The sequence below is a fragment of the Centrocercus urophasianus genome, unplaced genomic scaffold (genome assembly GCF_019232065.1).
Source record: "Centrocercus urophasianus isolate 14NV4802_14NV808 unplaced genomic scaffold, USGS_Curo_1.0 seq_12, whole genome shotgun sequence".
Lineage (NCBI taxonomy): Eukaryota > Metazoa > Chordata > Aves > Galliformes > Phasianidae > Centrocercus > Centrocercus urophasianus.
In genome coordinates this window covers 7502094-7522546 of record NW_024884364.1, presented here as the reverse complement: position 1 = coordinate 7522546, position 20453 = coordinate 7502094, and the positions used below count along the sequence as shown (strand labels likewise).

Genomic DNA, 20453 nt, shown 5'->3' with positions numbered 1-20453 from the left:
AATAAATGGGGCATCCTGCACTGGAGTGCAGCTTCCCACCTCCACAGAGCAGGGTCAAGGCTCTCACTGGTGCCATACCTTTCTAGCATTGTAGGCCCTGAGGAAAAAGGTCCCCTTGCTTTCCCAAGCATAGTGCTTCCCATCTCTTTTTACAATATTCCTAACTCAGTTGGGAGACAACTGCCATTGCAGTGGGAATGTTCAACAAGTAACAAGATGCACTCTTAAGACAGACCTCCTGTACCAGCTTCTGAGAACCCAGATGCTATAGATACAGTTGGCCATGTGAAACATTCTCATTTCCAGCCTTCAAAAGCCATTCTGTACTGAGAGCTAATAACAGGCGTGTGCACACAGAGCATCTCTTTTGTGCAAAGCTTTGCAATGGACTGACAACAACATCATTTACTGGTTGCAATTGCACTTTTAATTCTCTACCCACCATTACAGCCATTTTTGGATAAAGGAAACAAATTTAATCCTTTACAGTGAAATCCCTGTATAACCAAAACTATAAATTTCACACTTGCAAGTATTACTACTGCCATAGTTCAATGCCTGCTTTTAAGGGTCACTTGAACTGCTAGTTACCTCTCATGGTTTAAGAACAGGGAATATTTCATCTGGTGCCTCCAAGTCCTGTGGTGATGAAGGTTGTAGAAACTGATTGTTCCTGGTTAAGAGACTGAGTTCTTCAATTAAATGCCCATCTTTTTTGCTTAGAAGATTGATTTCTTCTCTTAGGATGGCTTCATCATGAGCCAAACATTTCAGCTGTGACTCCATCCTGGCCTTCTCTTTAATATCAGCAGTTCGGGGGCCCTGAAATTCTACTCCCTGTAAGGAGAGAGAAAAATTGCACCTATAAAAAAATGCAAGAATTAACAGTGGATTTTTTTTCATCTGGCAAAGTGAAGCATTCCAAGAAGTGGGACAGTGACTGCTCCATTCCTCAGTCAGAACTACTTGGAAGACAGAGTAATAGGCCTTTATCTTTGGCACAGTCTGTTACCAATGGCTGCCTTATTCCCTAATAAAGAGAAAGAAAACAACTCATTTGTCTGTTTCCATGTACCAAAGGAATAATTTTGACTTTCTGCAAAACATTTTCTAATTAGAAATAAGATGACTTTACTTCAGTATTAGAAAGCAGCTAAGAAATTAACAGAGAAGTTACAGCGTGGCCTACTTCAGGATCAGTTCATCCATTTTCCTCTCTGGAGAAGACTTGGAGCAGCCATTCTGCCTTTGCCACTAGGCAACATCAGCCTGAATGGCTGACTGCACAGCAGGATTTTTGACCAGGGAGATGGTGAGGGCTGGATGAACTGCTTTCAGCTTGCAAACAGTCCCAAACCTGCATGTAGTACAGTAGCTTAGAAATTTACCAGATCATCCTTCAGTGAATCCAGCTTAGTTTCAAGTTGCTGCTTTTCAAGGCAGAACTGGTTCAGCTGCCTCACCTTTATGGTGTTTTCTTTTGTCAGCATCATTAGCTTCTGTTCTAAGTCTGAGATTCTTTTCTAGAAAGAAATAAAAAGTTCAACTAGGAGGAGTGAGGATAAGAAGGATGAAATGGGGACCGAGGGCTAGGCTGAATATGCATCACAGAAGGGACGGAAACAACAAACTGATCCTGCATACAAGTGATCCTGTGATGCCTTTCATGCAAGCTGTTTTGTTGTTGGTGGCTTTTTTTTATCTCTTTTTTCTTTTTGTTGTTTTCTTAGTATTGAAAATGACTAAGCATTTTGGCAAAGCAGGTCGGCAAAAGTATGGGAAAGGGAAGACTGTTAGGCACACAGTAATCCATTTGTGTGTAAGGTATCAAACTGGCACCTACCCCTGCCACAAGCCCACACAGGTGACAAACAGAGGAGGCTAAGGCTATGAGTTTCCAATTTGAAATGCAGCTCTCACACCCAAATCGAGGAGGAAGACAGGGGTTCTTTGCATAGCTACAAACACAAGACAGCGAGGAGAGCAAAGAACTGCAGATCTGAACATTCTCCTTTCATTAGGTATCACGCTGTGCAAACATGCATAGGAGTGGGCAGCACAGTTCTTTACAAAACAAGCCTACTTTCTGGAGTCCATTATGCAAACCTTGCAACACATCCAGATGTATGCTGTGTTGAAGGATACCAGACTAACTTTTCTAAGGAGCAGAGCATTTCCCACAGCAAAAAGTAAGCCCAAAACATGTTGACAACTGACATTAACAGGAAGAAGTAGAAATCACAAAACCTATTAGGAGGGGTAGGGCTGAAATATTAGTCAAACAAATTCAAATTAGGCATGATACTCACTCAGAGATATTTTCTGGCTCTTCTGGGATACTCTTGCATTCCAATTTTTTTGTCTATATATTTTTAAAGCATCGGAAAAGAACAGCATTCTGTAAGGACAGCTTGGGACTGTTGCCTGGCTGCACTACAGCAGCTGAGCCTTAGGTATCCCAGGAAGACACACACTTTTCATGCTGCACAGTCTAGTGTACCAGGCATCAGCCAGGGGTGCACTGTACTCAAATAATTCATCAACAAATATGATGGAAGCAGGCAGTAGATACTGACTGCCAGCTGAAACCTGCAGGATAGCACTCTGGGAGAACCTCTCATAGGGACTGAAACAGAAAAATGCACTGGAGGCCAGTTTAAAAATAAAGACGCCATCAACTGCCTGCATAAGAAAATAGGATGTGAAGCAGCAGCAGTGCAAAGGTAGGAGTCATGATGGGAAGTCATGAAGTCAGACATTTTGGTGACACCTGTTGGTGACAGGTGAAAAAAAATCAAACAATAATGAATATGTTGACAAAACTTTAGTGTAGCTATTCAGCCCCAGGCAAATGAAGACTTAATAGAACACACACACACCCTCCTCCCATTCTTGCACCTTACCGTACACTCGTTAATTTCCTGGGAGTGCTCATATTCTTTCTCTATTATTTGCAATTTCAGCTCTTCCAGGCGTATGTTAACAGAGCGTGCTTGAACTGCTTCAAAATCAACCACACGGCCAAACTTCAGCATCATCAGCTGACTGCATTTCTCTTCCAGATCTAAAGGGAGAGGCAAGGCACAAGTGGCAGAACTGCTTTTCATGGGTTAATAAGAATTTGTTCCGTACCCCCAACTTTTTGCCTGAGCTTTGTCATATACGATCCATAATAAACAATTCACATGAATTCAATAGAGCTCACAACCAAATACTGCCATTTGTTCTTGCCTGTGACCACACCTAAGCTATCACTAAGCCACATTCAGCCAATGCCAGCGACCATCCCCACACCAAAGCCTCAGCGGGCTGGCAGAGGAGGTTCAGATGTTGCCGACACCTCGACGTATCTGGGTCTGGTTCTTGGGAATGTAAATGTTTTAATAGAGAGGTTTTTAAATTCCTCTTATGGTACACGGGGAAGAAAATGCTTTTAAAACTGGCATATCACAGCCTAGTGATTGTACAGTGCTGGAGAACTACCAGTATTTCACCCAAACAGTCCACTTGATACACTTTTTCTGCGGTAACCAGTTGTGACATTTGGGTGAGCATAAAGACAGATCTGCTGACTTAGTCACAGCCAGTGAGAAACAAGAAACCTGTGCAGTATGAAGTCTGTTACTCACGTTGAATAGTTATCTCCATCTCCTTTTTGTCCCGGAGAAGCTGCTTATGTTGCTTCTGGGCCTTCTTATAGATCTTTCTCTGCATTATCTTTTCGTGATGTAAGTCCGCAATTCTCTTCTGCAGACCCTCTAGGGACTGGTTGGTAAATACCAGAGCCTGGGAGAAGTCCCTGGGTATCTCCCCATTAAAGAAGTACTCCACCTGCCAGAAACAGCCACAAGCAAGGCTGACTTGACTTGTTTAGGGTGCTGTTGACAGTTCTGGATAAAAAATGTGTGAGAGTTTATAAACTAATGAATGAAGAAATAGCATGGGCACAACTCTCATGTTTGGGGCCAGGAAATCACTGCCACACAGCAGAGCTCAAAGATTAGAGCTATGAGGGATCCCTATGTATGAAGCTGATTACTCTTCTGTAACATTGAGAACAAAAATGGAGTGCGGGACTCCTGTTGAGAGTCTTCTGTCTTTCTTAGGAACATTTTAATGAGGTAGATAAAACAAAGACAGAGATGCTGAGCTTGCCTCAGAAGCGTACAAGCCACTGCAGGCAGAGGCCTATCTCTCTGAGGACAAGATTCAACCCAGAGGAAATTACAGCATTGTCTGGAGTTTTCCCCTTCATTTTCTGTTTATCATCCCTGGGATAACAGCTGCATAGATGAATGCGTTGTATGCAATCCAGCATTTTTGAATTGGGCAAAACTCCCATTACTTTCAATAGCTGTTTCTTTGTTTGCTTGTTTCTATTGTGTTGGTTGTTATTTTTGTTGTTGTTTTTGTTTTTCTCAAGAGATTATTAGTAGGCATAGACCTGAAGGAATATTCCATTCCAAACCTGTAAAGCACTTGAAGGCAACACACATTTCATCAGTGTACTGACTCTACCTGTCCTTACATGAGCAAAAACAAACCCAGAGGAAACATGAAGTTCAATTAATGGCATTGTCATTCCAAGGAGACAATGGTGGATCAGGAAATCAAAGGCCTCAAAAGCCAGTGACACCACTGTTTAGATATACATAGGCCATTTGCACCTGCCAAAGGTAAAACTGATAAACACACAAAATCGTGAATTACCTGATGGAGTTTCAAAGGCACAACTACATATAAGTCATTCAGCTTCTGCTGCTTTTCCCACTGAAAGATGTCAAGTTCCTTCTCTGCTGTTTTCAGACTGGATTCTATTGATTTTGCCTGCAGAAAGATAAATCGTGGACAGACAAAAATCCTATATTATTCAAATATGCAGACAACAGGGTTCTATGTTAGAGTCCTTGACCTGAAGGAAAAGAAGCATGGAAAAAAATGTTCTTTTTTTTGGTACAGATTATGACAGATGAGTTTCATGAGGCTCATCTATGTATTCAAACAGAATTCTATGATGAATACTTTACACAGGTACATTCATAAGTATCTTCTTACTTGTGAAGCTACTTCTTATGTATTAAGAGACAGCTGCTTTGTTTAATGCGCATACAAAAAGCTTCTAGATCAACAGTGTCTGCAAGATATTTTTTATTGTTTCATGCCTGGAAATGTGATTCTGCATGAGAAACAATTCAGAATCAAATGTCAGACCCCAGGGTGAATATGTGGCAGCTGGCACGTAGGAAAGCCTTTAAAAGCAAAACAAAAAAGCGTTGTAAGTTAAGCTTATTTGGTGGGACATTTTTGAGACACAATAAAAGCAAGCCTTGCATAATGGCATTTTGGCAGAACTCTTTCTCTATCCCAGAAAGCCCTTTAAATTAAGATATTTTTGATTTAATATAAATCAAATGTCTTGACGAATGCAGGACCTCGTAAAAGCTGAAAGGAAAACTCACACCAAGTGAGTTTATTCAATAATTACTATGACAAAGAGCAGAAGAAAATAACCAAAAGCAAAAGAAACAGATAGAAATGGAGCATTTTTATGCATTTATTCTAGCAAGCATTTGAGTTAGGATGACCCTTTATATTCTCCATCCCCATCACTTGTACACAGGGGGAGCCAGGCTACACCAGGTGTGCCACCTGAATCACAGAGTCTGGCTTCTGTTAGGTGAGGAATCTAAAACTTAGGTCCCCTAGCAGCCAAGGTCAGACCAACTTGATTTGCCTTCTTCAGGAGGACAGGCGACCCATAGTGAGCTGCCTCCTGCCTGTGTGCTAGCATGGAGATATCTCCCCAAACAGAGGCCTCTTAAAAGGTGCGGACTGTGTTTTTATGCTTTAGCCAAAATCAATAGCACATTTTCTTTGTGCTGGAGCCAGCTGATGCTTGCTGAGAACAAAACACTACAATACCTTTTTGACTAAGACATCATATTCCTTTCTGAGTTTAGCAGCAACTTTCTTCTCCCTTATTAAAGCTTCCTTAATGTCTAACCACTTTTCCCGGAGCTGGATGGTGTTTTGGAAGAGTGCCTTATCACAGTCTGAGAAGGAAAGGATCAGAAGATAGCTTAGTTTTCTTATAACTCTACAATTTAAGCTTGATTTAGTAGCTCCCCTGATGGTGCAGGTTTCCCAGCATTCTCTATAATGCCCTTGGTTCCTTAGGGCTTTCTCAAACAAAAGCCCTGTAGATCAAATTCCTCTGTGAAGGAGCCAATGTCTTGGATGGATCTTTTTTCTTTATATTCAGTCAAGACATTTTGTTTCCAGAAGTAAAACTTAACACATCAAAGCCAGCATTAAGGCAAAAGTTAGCTTTTGTAACACAGTTAGTCCTGGTAATTAACATGTTAGAATACAATCTTTAGTTATGTGAACATGTAGATATTTATCCATAGCATCTTTAACTATAAATGATGGACTTTCTGTGGTGATCTTCTTGTGTGGATCTAGTTCTACTTGTAAAGAAAGCTGTGGTTCATAGGACCTGCAAAGTTCTGGCTGGTGCAGTGGTATCTGTCATGCCAATCAATTCAGCATTGTCAGCACAAAACACTCATCAGTTCCTATTAAAAAAAGTCCAATAAAGGCTAAGAATTACACTTAAAGACACAAATATGAAGATGTTAATGCAATGTGTAATTCCCCCATTAAATGAGTAATTTGGATTTTTTCAATAAAAAGTAAAAATGCTGTACTTCCAATAATGCATTGAAAAGAGATGGGCAAGGGGTTAATAAAAATTCTATTAAAAAAAAAAAAATCCGGTAACTTGCTGGTTACATTTGAACTGAAAATAAAGCAGTGTTGTTAAGTGCTCACTAATATGTCACTCAAAGATCTTAAAAAAGAGATTCCTTTGCTGTATGAATGAATGAGTCAAGAGAATTTTGCAAAGTAATGCCATTACTTTTTCAAACAGAGAGAAGCCTAGCAGCAGGCAATTCCTGCATAAATCCACAAGGTGGTAACAAAGAGCTTAATTCAACGCTGCAGCAGGGTCCCCACATAACTTCCCTAAACAAGGATCCAGCTATGCTTGGCAGAAGGTTTCCAGAGAGCAACTACAGCCTCATTCCAACTCTACTCCTACGAGGAGCCTCTTCTCCCCAGAAAACAGCTGTGAAATGGCAAATGGTTCTTTACACAAAATAATTAATTCTTAGCACTTAGCTAAGATTTATTTTTCCAAACTTTTTAATTATGGTACCCTATACCATCAACATTTTCCTTATCTTCACTGAGATTTACTGGGGAGAAATGGTGCAGCCAGGAGTGCACACATTCTGGCTCTTTTTGGCATCGATGTGAAGAGAATAATGAAAAAATTCCTTTTTAAAAGCACAGCACTGCTCTAAAGCTGATCAAGTAGTCAACCCAAGGAAATGATGGCTTAGCTACTCTCTGGGCAAACAGAGATGTCAAAAATTTCATCTTCAGATCCAGCATCTTCTTCATCACTCTCCAGGCTGGACTCTTCATCGCTCTCGTCTTCACTCTCATCTTTTTCATCTGGAAGAAAATGACAGTATGGCAGACTTGTAGGATAGCCCACAAATCCACTAGCTGTGCATTATGTGAATGTGCTAGTGAACACATCCCCAGCAACCCACACAAGATCACTCAGCAATACACAGATTCAGGCACCTTTCCCCTATGGCACTGATTTGATAATTTCACAGAAATAAAAAAAAAAAGTGTGGGAGAGAGAGCACCCTGTAGTGCCTCACCTTGTCGTGCCAAATGCACTAACGTAGGTATATTCTGGGGACTTTCTTCTATGATTTTTCCTCTCTGTATGTGTATTAAGTATTTGGAATTTAAAAAAAAAAAAACCTTGTAGGTTTATCATTGTGAGACACTATAGAGATTAAACAACCAAGCAAAATACAAAGAAGCACGAAACTGTCACAAAAACATGACTGTTGTCTGTGCTTTTTGGTAGCCATGTCTCAGGTGAAAGCAAAAGCCAAGGCATTCTAGCTCAGTTAGACTGCTTAGGCCTTTACAGATTAAAACCTGAGATAAATTAAATCCTTTCATAATTTGTTTAGTCATGTGACTAATAGATTATTGCAGATTAGGTCTATGATCTCTCATTAATCAATAGGCAGATTAAAGAAGAATGTCATGAATGTGGCAGATTAATCATTTTTCTTTAGCTCCAATTGGTTCAGCATAGGAAGTAGCTATTTAAAGCTTTGCCTCTTCTTCATACTAATTACCAATCCTCAGTATTGACATATTGACTTATAGCAAGTACATTCTAGGAGCTGTGATCAGACCAAATGTAATCATGTTAGAGACTAAATTACTATTGTCATAATTCAGGATGGCTCACAGAACATGGATTGGTACAAAAAAGCAGAACTTGGGTAGGTCTAATCTATTTGGTGTTTTGAACTGTGTTTAGCATTGCATGCACCCAGGGCTCCAGATAGACTGAGGCACATTTATTTTACTACATGGAAGTATGTGTGAACAATCCAAAAGACAAGAACAGTTATCTCTAACCTGCTTCTCTTTCTACTTTTTTTCTCATGGAGCTGAATTTTCTCCTCAGAACCTTGGTCAGAAAGTGGGCAAATTCATTGTTTTCTCCAAGGGATGCCTGGAAGCTGGCATAAACAGCTTTCTTACATTCCTGAAGTTTTACAATCTCAGACTTTTTATCCTCCATCTGTGCAAGGCAGCTGTTCAGTTTTGACTAAACAACAAAAAAACCCTCTTTAGTCAAAAGGCACAAACTTTTAACTTTAGTGTAGATAGCACATATCAGTGAAGACCTGGAGATGCTACACTTGACTATCACTCTTTGAACCCATGCTCCAGTCAATCAAAACTTAGAAGAACCTTCTTAAAGAATATGGCTTGTCACTGATTCCACATCATGAAGACTGTGAAAAGATTAACGATTCGAAGTCTGAAACTACCATCATGGTTGATGACTGAGTTTCTTGTTTTCCAGAATTTAGCACTGGATGCTGGACCAGTGCAAAAAGGAAGCAAAGAAAAGTTCCCATTTATTTTACATCTTCCTTTCGGCTTAGGCCACTCATTATCAGTACTGTTAATTGCAAAGACACATAATCTACGTACTTGCATGGCCTCCTGCTCACTCTGGAGGGTGTTAACATGCCCCTGGAGAATGTTCTCATTTTTCTCAGCATTCTTCAGGATAAGCAGCTCTTCAAACCAAGTGATGTATCTCAAGTCAGCATATTTCATCTGCACATCTAGCTGCAGTTTCTTGTGCCGCAGAAAGCGCAGTTCAGCATCAAAGTTGGTTACCAGTGCATTTATCTGGAGCATAAGAGAAGCAAATGAGCAACAGGGAAGGTGTTAGGATTGGAGCTAAACATATAAAGCTACAGAAAGTATCATTAGGGAAAATTTCTCTCCGTCAAGTTAGCTTAATCACGCTATGCGTTCTGCACATAGATGTGCCTTTTAAGGAAGCTTTCTGTGACCCTTGTAGGCTTAAAACCATTTTTGAAACCAGAGGGTCAATGCTACTCATATTTCTGAACAGCTAAGAACTTCATGAATCCATGAAGTTGCAGTGATACTACACTTTTTCTATTCATCGCTTTTGAAATAATTTCTTACATTTTACTTTTTTTATTCTTTCTTTTTTTTTTTTTTCTGGCCGCTGAGTTCAGAATTTCACAGAACTAAGACCTGTTTTTCAAGTGATAACAGAGGTTGCTGCTACAAGTTTATACTGATTTACACTAGATAGCATTTTCCAGAAGTTCTGATAAACAGTGTAGCTGCAGTTCTGAAAAAAGAAGGAAAGGGTTTTATTTCTTAGTGAGAATGTTCAAAGTGAAAAAAGAAAAAAAATTCCTACCTTATTAATTAAGGTCTTCTGCAAGTATAGGTTTTTTATCTTCTCCTTCTTTAAAATTTCCTGTTCTATTTCTGTTGGCTCTGCTTTCTCAATTACAAAAATCTTTTGCTGCTCTGTGACCATAGATGACGATCTTTTCATCGTGGGTGAGCTTGCAGTCTGTTGTAGAGAGCCAGTTTCCTTATGGGAAGATTTAAAACTATTCCTAAATGCACCAGATGAGGGAGACTCTTCCAATTGTTCTTGAAGCGTTGCCTTGGCTGCCTGCTTCTCTCTGAATTTCAGTAGGATGTCATGGTCGTACTCAAATCTTTTTTCTGGAACTTCATCTGGGTGTAATTGAGGAATCAGGGGAAGAGGGAGACGTTCTGATAAATCTAATGCTGCCTGCACGGATTTCAATTCTTGCAATAAACACTTGATTTCTTCAATAATAGAAACCTTAAAGTCCCTCAGAGACATAATCTGTTTGTTCATATTCACCTTCTTCTTATAGATCTGCAAAGGAAAAACAATTTTAATAGGATTTCCCCAGTGACACGCGGTCTTCCCCAACACAAGTAGTAGGGAAGAGGCTTGTCATACGACTTTCCCTCTTTCCATACTAGCTTTCTTTTCCATAACATCTCACGAATTAGTGTTTCTAAAAAAGCATTTTGAAAAATCTCTGGTTTAAGATCTTCAAAACCATCTCTCTAACTCTTCAACAGAAAAGGCAAAGGAGCACAAAAAAAGGCTTCCCCTGTCTCCCATGACTTGATCATGAATTTCTCTGACATGAGATGTTGAAGTAGCTCAGAAAGCAGTCAGAGACTGTGTAGATCAGTTGTGGGTGTTAGAAGATTAGTAATTGGGGCTGTCTCTCATTAAATACAGAGAGTATCTCAGCTTCGATACATGACTCTCTTTACATGTTGTACAAATTGTATAGAGACAAAGGAACTGTATTTAAGATCTTTACTGTAACACTAACACTACTGTACAGAAATCTAGACTTCTGACATCATCCTTACAACAATGCAGTTTTCTTATATAACTCCGTAACATTTATGAAGAACACTGAAGTAGTCCTTCATGAACATAGGTTCTAGAATATAGATGTAATCCTATCAATATGTGAAAGTGATGTCAAAATGCCAACCATTTCTTTCTTAATTGACTGCAGCGAAGTTCTGAATTTTCAAAGTAGAGTAGGTAGCAAAATTAAAGACAATATGCTTCTGAATTTAATAAAAAGCCAATATGAATTCAAAACAAATCCTATCCAGACTTTACAGTAATCCAGATTACCAAAGTCAATTCAGAAAACTTTGCCATTAGCTGAATAATCTTCCCCAACTCAAGATGAAGATCCACTAATGTGAGAAGTGACACTTACATGTCAGAGTTGTGAATTAAACAGCCAAGTGCAGCAAAACTGGTTACAGTTTGTTTGCGTCCTGCTTCACCTGCAGACAGTACCTCAATAATTCTATATTCAGAATCCAGTAATAATAACTACATTAAGCATCATCAGTGATCTGGATGATTGGGCAGTGTTCCCTCAGCAAGTTTGCTGAAAATATAAAACTGGGAGAAATGGTGGACACCCATCCTTGGAGATCTTCAAAAGCCACTCCGACATGATTCTGGGCAGCCTGTTCTGGGTGTCCCTGCTTGAGCACGTGGGTTGCATTGGATGACCTTCAGAGGTCATCCTCTAAAGTTGGAAGGAACTTTAACTGGTGAAATGTGTTCCATTCCAACTTTAACCATTCTGTGACTCCACTGTGATAAAGAGACACTGCACTGATTTTCTCTTTTCATATGAAATAATAATAGAATGAGATTTAACATTAATACACATGGCAGAAACTTCTCTAATTTTTATAATAAACAACAATCTTATACAGCAATCATCTGAAGTAACTAGAATTCTTCATCTATATAAACCTTAGATTTATAACTAGGACTATTCATTTTTACTTGCATTGGCTAGTGCTACTGAGTTAACCACCCAGACTTGTCCTGGAGGTATTAGGGAAAGCTTCTCTGAGAACTCAGTGAGGCCAACAGCCAAACTGAAGTGCCTCTATACCAATGTACACAGCTGGGAAATAAACAGGAGGAGCTAGAAACCGTGGTGCAATTGAGAAAGTATGACCTAATGGCTATCATGGAAACACAGTGGGATGAATCCCACAATTGGAATACTCTGATTGAAAGCTACAGGATTTTCAGAAGGGAGACAGGATAGGAGGTGCGGGGAAGTTGCCTTCTATGTTAGGAAGTGGATAGATTGCAAAGAGCCGTGTCTGAGAAACAGCCATAATCAGGTTGAGAGCTTGTAGGTTAAAATTGAGGATAGGTTCAGTAAAGGGCATCTAGTAGTTGGGGTCTGCTACAGGCCACCTGGTCAGGGGAATCTATTGACGAGGCTTTCTTGCTTCAGCTGCAGGAAGTGTTGCGCTCCCAGGCTCTTGTCCTGATGGGGGATTTCAACCACCTGAATATCTGCTGGGATAGCAGCATGGAGGGTGGCAGACAATCCAGGAGATTCCTGGAATCTGTTGAGGGTAACTTCCTCGTCCAGGTATTGGATGGACCGACCTGAAATGAAGCCCTACTGGATCTGGTGCTCACAAGCACAAAGGAGAGAATTGGAAAAGCATTAGGAAAGAAAATTGAAGGCAGCCTGGGCTGTAGTGACCATGGCCTCGTGGACTTTGTGATCTTGAAGAATGCAGGCCTGAGTTTCAGGATAGCAAACTTCTGGCTAATCAAGGAATCACTGGATGGGATCCCCTTGGGAAACTGTCCTTAAGGACATGTGTATAGAACAGAACTGGCAGCTCTTTATGGACACCGTTCTGAGAATGCAACAGTTCTCCATCCCTCAGCAGAAGTTGAGCAGGAGAGGCAGGTGAACAGCATGCCTGAGTGTATGGGAACTACTGAGTCACGGCCTGAACCTCTGATTGATCACCTGAGGCGAGCCATGAGCCAGCCAGAGGAGCACAGGTGAAGGCAGGTGAAGGCTGTGCTGCTCCTAGACCTATTTAAGAGCTGGCTACCAGTGGGGAAGGATCTCTTCTGGAGATTGCCTCTATTGGTGTTTCATGGTGAGCCCAGCCGAAGGGTAAGCCTTCCATTTTATTCTCTTTTGTTATCATTGTCCACTTTCCCTAACTCTCTTGATTATATTGTGATTGTAACATCTTGATTTCCATTGATTTTACACTGAGCTAGGACCTGCAGCTTAATGGAAAAGAAGGAAATGTACAGGAAGTGGAAACAGGGTTTTGTAGCCTAGGAGGAATACAGGGCTTTTGTCCGTGTGTGTAGAGACAGGATTAGGAAAGCCAAAGCACAGACAGAACTGAACTTGGCGTGGGATGTGAAAAATAACAAGGGGTTCTACAGGTACGTAAGCAGGAGGAGGCAGGCCAAGGAGAGTATTCTCCCTCTGATAAAAGGCAGTGGAGAGCTGGCTTCCTCAGTCACAGAAAAAGCTGAAGTACTCAATGAGTGCTTTGCCTCAGTCTTCACAGGTGGTCAGGTTTCCCATATCTGCCAGGACCCTGAACCTCTAGGTGAGGGTGTGAGGAGTGGATTTCCGTCCCACTGTAACAGTCGAACAAGTCCAAGCCCTCCTCATGAAACTGAATGTATATAAGTCCAGATGCAGCCAGATGATATCCATCCCAGAGTTCTAAGAGAGATAGCTGATGTGGCTGCTAACAGATCTTGCCTGACCAATCTGGTGGCCTTCTATGATGGAGTGATGGCTTTGGTGGATGGCGGAAGGGCAACGGATGTCATCTTTCTGGACTTCTGCAAAGCCTTTGACATGGTCCCTCACCACATCCTTCTCTCTAAATTGGAGAGGGATGGATATGAAGGATGGACTGTTTGGTGGATTAAGAATTGGTTGGCTGGATGCAGACAAAGTGTTGTGATCAATGGTTCCATGTCTGGGAGGAGGCTAGTCACAAGTACTATCCCTCAGAGGTCACTCTTGGGACCAGTGCTCTTCAACATGTTCCTCAGTGACATAGATGATGGCATCGAGTGCACCCTCTGCAAGGTCACAGATGGCACCAAGCTGAGGGGAAGTGAAGCCATCCAGGGGGTCCTGGAGAGGCTGGAGAAGTGGGCCCATGAAAACCTAAGGCCAAGTGCAAGGTGCTGCATTTGGGCCAGGGAAATCCCAGGTATTTATACAGACTGGGAGAAGATCTCCTTGAAAGCAGTCCTGCAGAGGAGGACTTGGGGGTCCTCATAGACAAGAAGCAGGACGAGCCAGCAGTGTCACTTGCAGCCCATAAGGCCAACTGTGTCTGGGCTGCATTAAGAAAGGGGTGGCCAGCAGGGAGAAGGAGGTGATTCTCCTCCTCCACTCAGCTCTTGTGAGGCCCCACCTGGATACTGCATCCAGGCGTGGAGGCTCCAGCACAAGAAAGACGTGAAGCTCTTGGAACAGGTCCAGAGGAGAGCCACTGAGATGATCAGAGGGTTGGAGCACCTCTCCTATAAGGAAAGGTTGAAGGAGCTGGGCTTGTTTAGCTTGGAGAAGAAGGCTCCAGGGAGACCTCATTGTGGCCTTCCAATACTGAAGTGAGTGTATAAACAGGAGGGGGTACGGCTGATTACATGGGTGTATACTGATAGGACAAGGGGGAATGGTTTAAAACTAAGACAGGGGAGGATTAGGTTAAATATTAGGAGAAAGTTTTTCACTCAGAGGGTGCTGAAACACTGGAACAGGTTGCCCAAGGAGGCTGTGGATGCCCCATCCCTAGAAGCATTCAAGGCCAGGCTGGATGTGGCTCTGGGCAGCCTGGTCTCATGGATGGAGACCCTGCACACAGCAGGGGAGTTGAAATTAGATGATCATTGTGTTCCTTTATCAACCTAAGCCATTCTATGATTCTATGATATCCAGTAACATTGTCACCACAGTACAATGTAAAACAGTTCTTGTGAGTAGAAGGGGGCAGTAGAAGTCACAAGAAAAGTAATAGTGATACTGTAAACATCTGAGGTACTGGGCCTTTGTGGTTAAAAGACATTAATTAGCTGTAGGAATCCTGATACAGGAAGGTGGCTCCAAAACACCATTTCCTAGGAAGATTCCAATACTTAGTTCTTATTTAGAAGCAGTGATTGATTGTTTAAGTGCAACATGAAGACATTATGCTAAAAAGACCTGCTCCTGCTCACATCCCTGTTTTGTAAAAACATTTCATGATAGGGATTATTTAGTTCATGTTGTAAGGAAAGCATATCGGTCGCTAGATAGTGAGACTTTAAGAATTAAAGAATACATGTTCCTTCTGAAATAGCTGAAAGGGTAACTTCTTTGCTTAAAAGAAGCTGAGCGTTATCCTGGATTGATTCAGTGACTACTAAATTATCCTCCCTCCTGTGAAAAGAGAAAAATACCCAAATACCCACATTTGTGAAACAGTTCACATACCAGCACTTCCAGGGATGCAAGCTGCATCGTCCTCTTTTCAGTGTTCATACACTTGTCCTCAGGCACTCTGTAATCCCTGGCAGTTTTCAGCTTGTAACACCCCATATTTTCCTGTGCTTCTTTGATGGCCTGAACATCTCTGGGATCCTCATAGTCATCACCAGGCTTGCTTTCATATCTGGTAGGTACAAAGCAAAGCTGAACTTCAAGACAGAAGGTACAAAATGGCCCTGTTTTGTACATCTGTATGTTTTCTATCTTAAAGTCTGTCAGTGTGCAGCACAAAATGTCTGATCCTATGTTATCAAATCTTCAGTAACCTTAAAAGCTTTTGCTCTGGTTTTGGACTTTATACTGGTTCCATTTTCTGCTAGCAGTCTTGAAGTGCAACTAATTTAACCCACAGCTGTTGCAGCGTGTGGTATATACAGTGAGAGAAGGGTTAACTGAGGAGGCTGACTAATGCATGGTTCACATTTCACCAGATCATGATTGATTTAGACCTTTTAAGCCCTATCTGAAGATGCATTTACCTAGCTGAACTCATTTTTTAAAATGTTTTAGAAGAACCATGGAAAATAACTGAAAGGTTTTAATTGTCTCTTGACACTCTGAGGTATAAAAAGGCTCATATATTTTAATTACATCCATCAGGAACATAGGAAACTGGGCAGAGATATGATAGTGCTGTATGACAGCTAAACAAAGAACACCTGACAAGACGCAGAACTAAAAGGACTCAGAGTCCAATTAAAGACTCACAGTTTTTCCCACTCTTCCTTCCTCTTCATTATCTTAGCTTTCTCCTTGTCAGATTTCTCAACAATTCTTCTGATTTGCTCACGTTTCATTTCTATAAAACGTGTTGTTGGCTTTTGGACCTTTGACATCAGTTGATCAGCTTCCCCCTTGACAATGATAGCTTTTGAAACAAAAAATAATCTCGTGAAGATGTAAATATCGTGCAACACAGTATAATCTACACTATCAGGAATCTCCTGGGAATGCTCCTGTTAAGCTGGTGTTGATCAAGATAGTTCCACTGCAGAGGATGTTCTGAACACATTCAAGCTCTCTGAGATGACTCTTAGTCAAGTTCTTCCCACTGGGTTGATAACTGATTGCTGACATTGACTTAAATGTAGAAAGCACTGTATGTATGCAGGTACTAAAAACCACACTGCAGTTATATTTCTTTATCTGTACCTAGAGAAATTATCATTTCTTTAGCCTGGACTCAGGAAAATGAACAGAAAGACAAAAACTTACTACTGTTAATCTGCAAAAGGTCATAATTAGCCCTGTGCTTACACTTTCTATCTCTGATGGTCTCCTTTTTTTCCTCTTTTTTCCATGCCCGTTTAAGTACTGTCTTCCTCCAAGATGGACGTTCCTTATCTTGGTAGTACTCCTCAGAGACTGCTACAAGTCTATAGGTGGAAATCTGATGATGGCTTTGAATAGCACGAACAACAACAGTATCAAATTCCAGTGAGCCTCGAAACCTAAAAAGTCAAAGTAGACAAAATTGTCTGATGCCAGTAGGTGCAACCTACCATTTTTCCTTCACGAAAAGGACCTGAGCAATGCAATTTACTTAGTACATATACAATCATTACATATAAATACACATCAATATAGTCACTAAGTAACAGCATGATGACATACGACATCATCTATTGACTTTTATCCAATCTAGGAATAGAGATGCTCAAGAATAAATACATTAACACTGTTCCCAAGATCAAAACCAAGAAAAAAACAGGTTCTTCATGAGAGTACCTGTCATCTTTCATTAAAGGGTGGTTAAAAATAAATATATATTCATTCGCCTCTTATGCAGTCGTACACTAAGTGTGACTAAGGTATCTTTGTCACTGTGCATTATTTCTATTGTGGATTTATTGTTATGAATTCATTTTTTGCTATAGGAAGATAGACCAAAAATGAATCTTGCACTTAAAGTTGTGTTCTTGAGGAAGCTCATGTTATAACTTTAAGGTGTATAGAGAACATTTTTGTAGCAGTGACACTGACAGACATGCAGCATACCTCAAAAACGGGTTAATTTCATAGGTTGCTCTTCATAGTTCCAATAAGAGTTCCGGATTCTTACTCACCTTACTGGCAAAATCCCAAGCACACTTATTGCCTCTCCCCAAAAAAGACTGTTTTTCTTGATATAGAGATAAATTGGAATTAAGACACTTCCTCGATTTGCATATCTGAATTTTGATCAGGGATTCAAAAGAAGGAAGCACATCCAAATATCAGTATATACTCTTGTGTATTTTTCAAGTCAAATAAGGACTGAATCATTAATAGAAGAAAAAAATTTTGACTCCGTAAGGGGAAAAAAAAACAACACCTAAATTCTACTTTGTGCAAAAGTAAGCCCCATGGTAAGGACAACAGGAGAGGTAGAAAAAAGCAGTACTTACCAATTCTGTAATTTCTGCAGTCCAATCAAGTGTTTCTCATGCTCCCAAGCTAGTTCCTTTTCCACTAATTGGATTCTTTGTGCAGTCTGCCTATTCAGCTCCTCGAAGACCCTACGGTCTATCTCATACTGCTGTAGAAACACAGAAAAGCCAGCATCACATTATCCTGACAGTTGGGTTTTGCTAACAAATATTTTTGCCCCGATGTCAAGAGTTTCATGAACATTAACACAATCCTTTATTTCAAGAGCTATTCAGATCTCCACAGAAAACCACATTTTTTTCCCCACGCACACTTCTTAAATGGCACAAATCATCAGTCGTGAGTCCTGGCAAATTATGTAATTGAGTATACTAGCCCATAGCACTGGACATCTTTGACCCCAACATATTAGGCATCAACATTTTAGAGAGTTTCCCTAATAGCAGATGACTTATGAAAAGCAAACAAACCTCTCTTTGCAGTTGCATGTGCTTTGGTAACTCCTGATTCTTTTGAAGCAGAAAAAGAAACTCCTGTCTTAGTGCTATTAACTCCTCTCTTTTCTTGCTTTTCTTGTCTTCAGCTTCTTTCATGATCCGTTCATACTCCTTTTTCTGCTTGACTTCCTCAATGCTGAAAATGCAAGAAGGAAATGGTATTATCACAATGAATAGAGGAAAGATTACAATTTATGTAACCTTTTAGATTTCCTTGACAGCCTTAAACTTCAAGGGGACTCAACGTCTCTGAAGGTAACTTAGAAAGAAGCCAACTTACTGTATTCTCACATTGTTTTAACATCTTAGCGCTTTGGCTTTGACCCTGTGTTATCTGAAGTTACAGAAGTCTCAGAGTGATAAATTTGAATTATTTCCACAGAAAAGTAGAAGAAATGGAGGCAAGCCTGAAAAAAATTTGTGTGTAATGAGGAAATGACCCAAACTGAGAGTGATCAACTCCTCCCTTCTCTTCACAGTGAAAAAGAGAAATATAGTCTGACGGAAGAGCTGCTAATGCTTGGAAATCTCTTCCAACATTATTCAAGCATCTCTTACTTGCAAGCACTGGGATCCTCAATGTCTTCAGCAGCCTTCTCCTTCAGTAGACCCATCTGAAATACAAATGTCTCACCTTTAAACAAACAATAATAGTTTTAACAGACAATAAAGCTTTTACAAAGATTAAGATAGAATTCCCATTTTTTCCTCACAAAATCACAAGAAGACCTCATGATCAATGCTGCTATACTGGTCTTAGGTAAAAGGTTGTATCATTTCAAGAACAAGAAATAATTTTAAGTTAGTTTACATGCAAAAGAACAAATGAAGCTGAGTTCTTTGGGACAGAAGTCCTATATTCTTCCCGTCAACATTAACCCCTACATCACTGCTTGTCCTGGATTCACTGTCCCATAACTTTTGGTTCTTCACTGCACAGGCCCCGCAATTACATATAATTCTCCTGTCCCCACTAACTGCCAGGCTGACAAGACACACCCTATCCCAGGCTAATTCCAAGTTACAAGTGCAATTCATCTGGTTTGCTTCTGCTGATTGTGCAATGGGTTCCCAATTGTTAGCTGCTAGGATTGATGGATGGACACTGCAGTCATACAAACTGCATTTCCTTAGGAAATCATGGCCTATCATAGTGAATACAGTGGTACTAAATTGATCTGTAATTTAACTTGATTAGTTTCAGAGGACTTATATTTGATTCTCTAGGAATCTCATTAAGTTTAATTATGATGGAATTTAAAAAATCTTCCACATGATTTAAAACTCGAATAGATACTTAATGAAGATAAACTTCCCTATTAGGATGGTCATTAAGCAACACTGCCAGCCTGCACAATAGCAATTAACCATAAAGATCTTTATATAGAGCTATTCATATATTTGGAATGCTAAAACTATATATCTGCAATATAATTGCATATTAATTACTACTTGTAAAATGGGGGCTAATAAGGCTCTGATACCACAGGTTACAATCATTTGCTTTGTTTAAGAAAATAATTTTTAGTCTATTTTCAGTGCTAAATATTCTTCTAATACAGGTCAAGAATTTCCCCTAGCATGAACAATATAACCCAAATAACTAAAAGCCCAATTTCCTCTCTGTCTCCTTGCTAAAGATCTTTCAAAAAGTAGTTACTGACTAATATTAAAAATATTTTAAAATTTGATTTATGTTGATACTTATATTTTAATGTATACTGAATGCATAATCATTACAAAATTAATTGCATATGATAGCACTTCCTTACTCCAAAGTTTTAATTGCTTCTTTCAAGTTAGTTTTGTTTCATTCAAGCATTCAAGAAATTTTTTAAATGTGTGGTTGCTGATATGTCTCTCTTTTTGCATATTATCAGTAGAATACTTGTTATCAAGTTCCGGTGTCATCTCCCATCTTGTATTATTGTATATTAATGGCACCGAAGGCATTGAGAAACTATACAATTGGAATTTTCCAGTACTAATTTTGGAATCTCCATACAAAGCAGAATCATACTCTACTGGAATAAAATCCAAGAGAGACATTAAGTATGCCATATCCTTGTGTTTTTTTTTTCATGCTAGATATGTCTGTGATTACATCTTCAAGTCAGTACACACTATGTGTACTGGGAGAAAAACATGAAAGATTGAGAAGGAGCAATGCAGTCATATTGCCTTTTTACTAGGAAAGGCTTTGCAAGAA

At 40.1% G+C, this 20453-nt stretch overlaps 1 protein-coding gene across 7 annotated transcripts in view; it reads right to left on the bottom strand.

Annotated features, from left to right (window-relative positions):
- Positions 1–414: 414 nt before the first annotated feature.
- The window catches only part of CFAP44 (cilia and flagella associated protein 44), a 43545-nt gene continuing 23506 nt past the window's right edge, over positions 415–20453 (bottom strand). For 4 of the 7 annotated variants that reach the window (XM_042809440.1, XM_042809443.1, XM_042809441.1 and 1 more), the window contains 16 exons: positions 18803–18858; positions 18218–18380; positions 17765–17895; positions 16635–16828; positions 16086–16245; positions 15324–15501; positions 9866–10363; positions 9112–9315; positions 8527–8719; positions 7414–7524; positions 5923–6053; positions 4711–4827; positions 3630–3831; positions 2904–3064; positions 1389–1523; positions 415–837 (listed from right to left, as the gene is read on the bottom strand). In XM_042809440.1, the coding sequence (XP_042665374.1) occupies positions 595–837; positions 1389–1523; positions 2904–3064; positions 3630–3831; positions 4711–4827; positions 5923–6053; positions 7414–7524; positions 8527–8719; positions 9112–9315; positions 9866–10363; positions 15324–15501; positions 16086–16245; positions 16635–16828; positions 17765–17895; positions 18218–18380; positions 18803–18858 (2877 nt within the window). In that variant the 3' untranslated portion in view covers positions 415–594. Of the gene's footprint in view, positions 838–1388; positions 1524–2903; positions 3065–3629; positions 3832–4710; positions 4828–5922; positions 7525–8526; positions 8720–9111; positions 9316–9865; positions 10364–11245; positions 11314–15323; positions 15502–16085; positions 16246–16634; positions 16829–17764; positions 17896–18217; positions 18381–18802; positions 18859–20453 lie in introns of those variants that run through there. The other 3 variants (XM_042809446.1, XM_042809445.1, XM_042809447.1) reach the window with 3 other exon arrangements.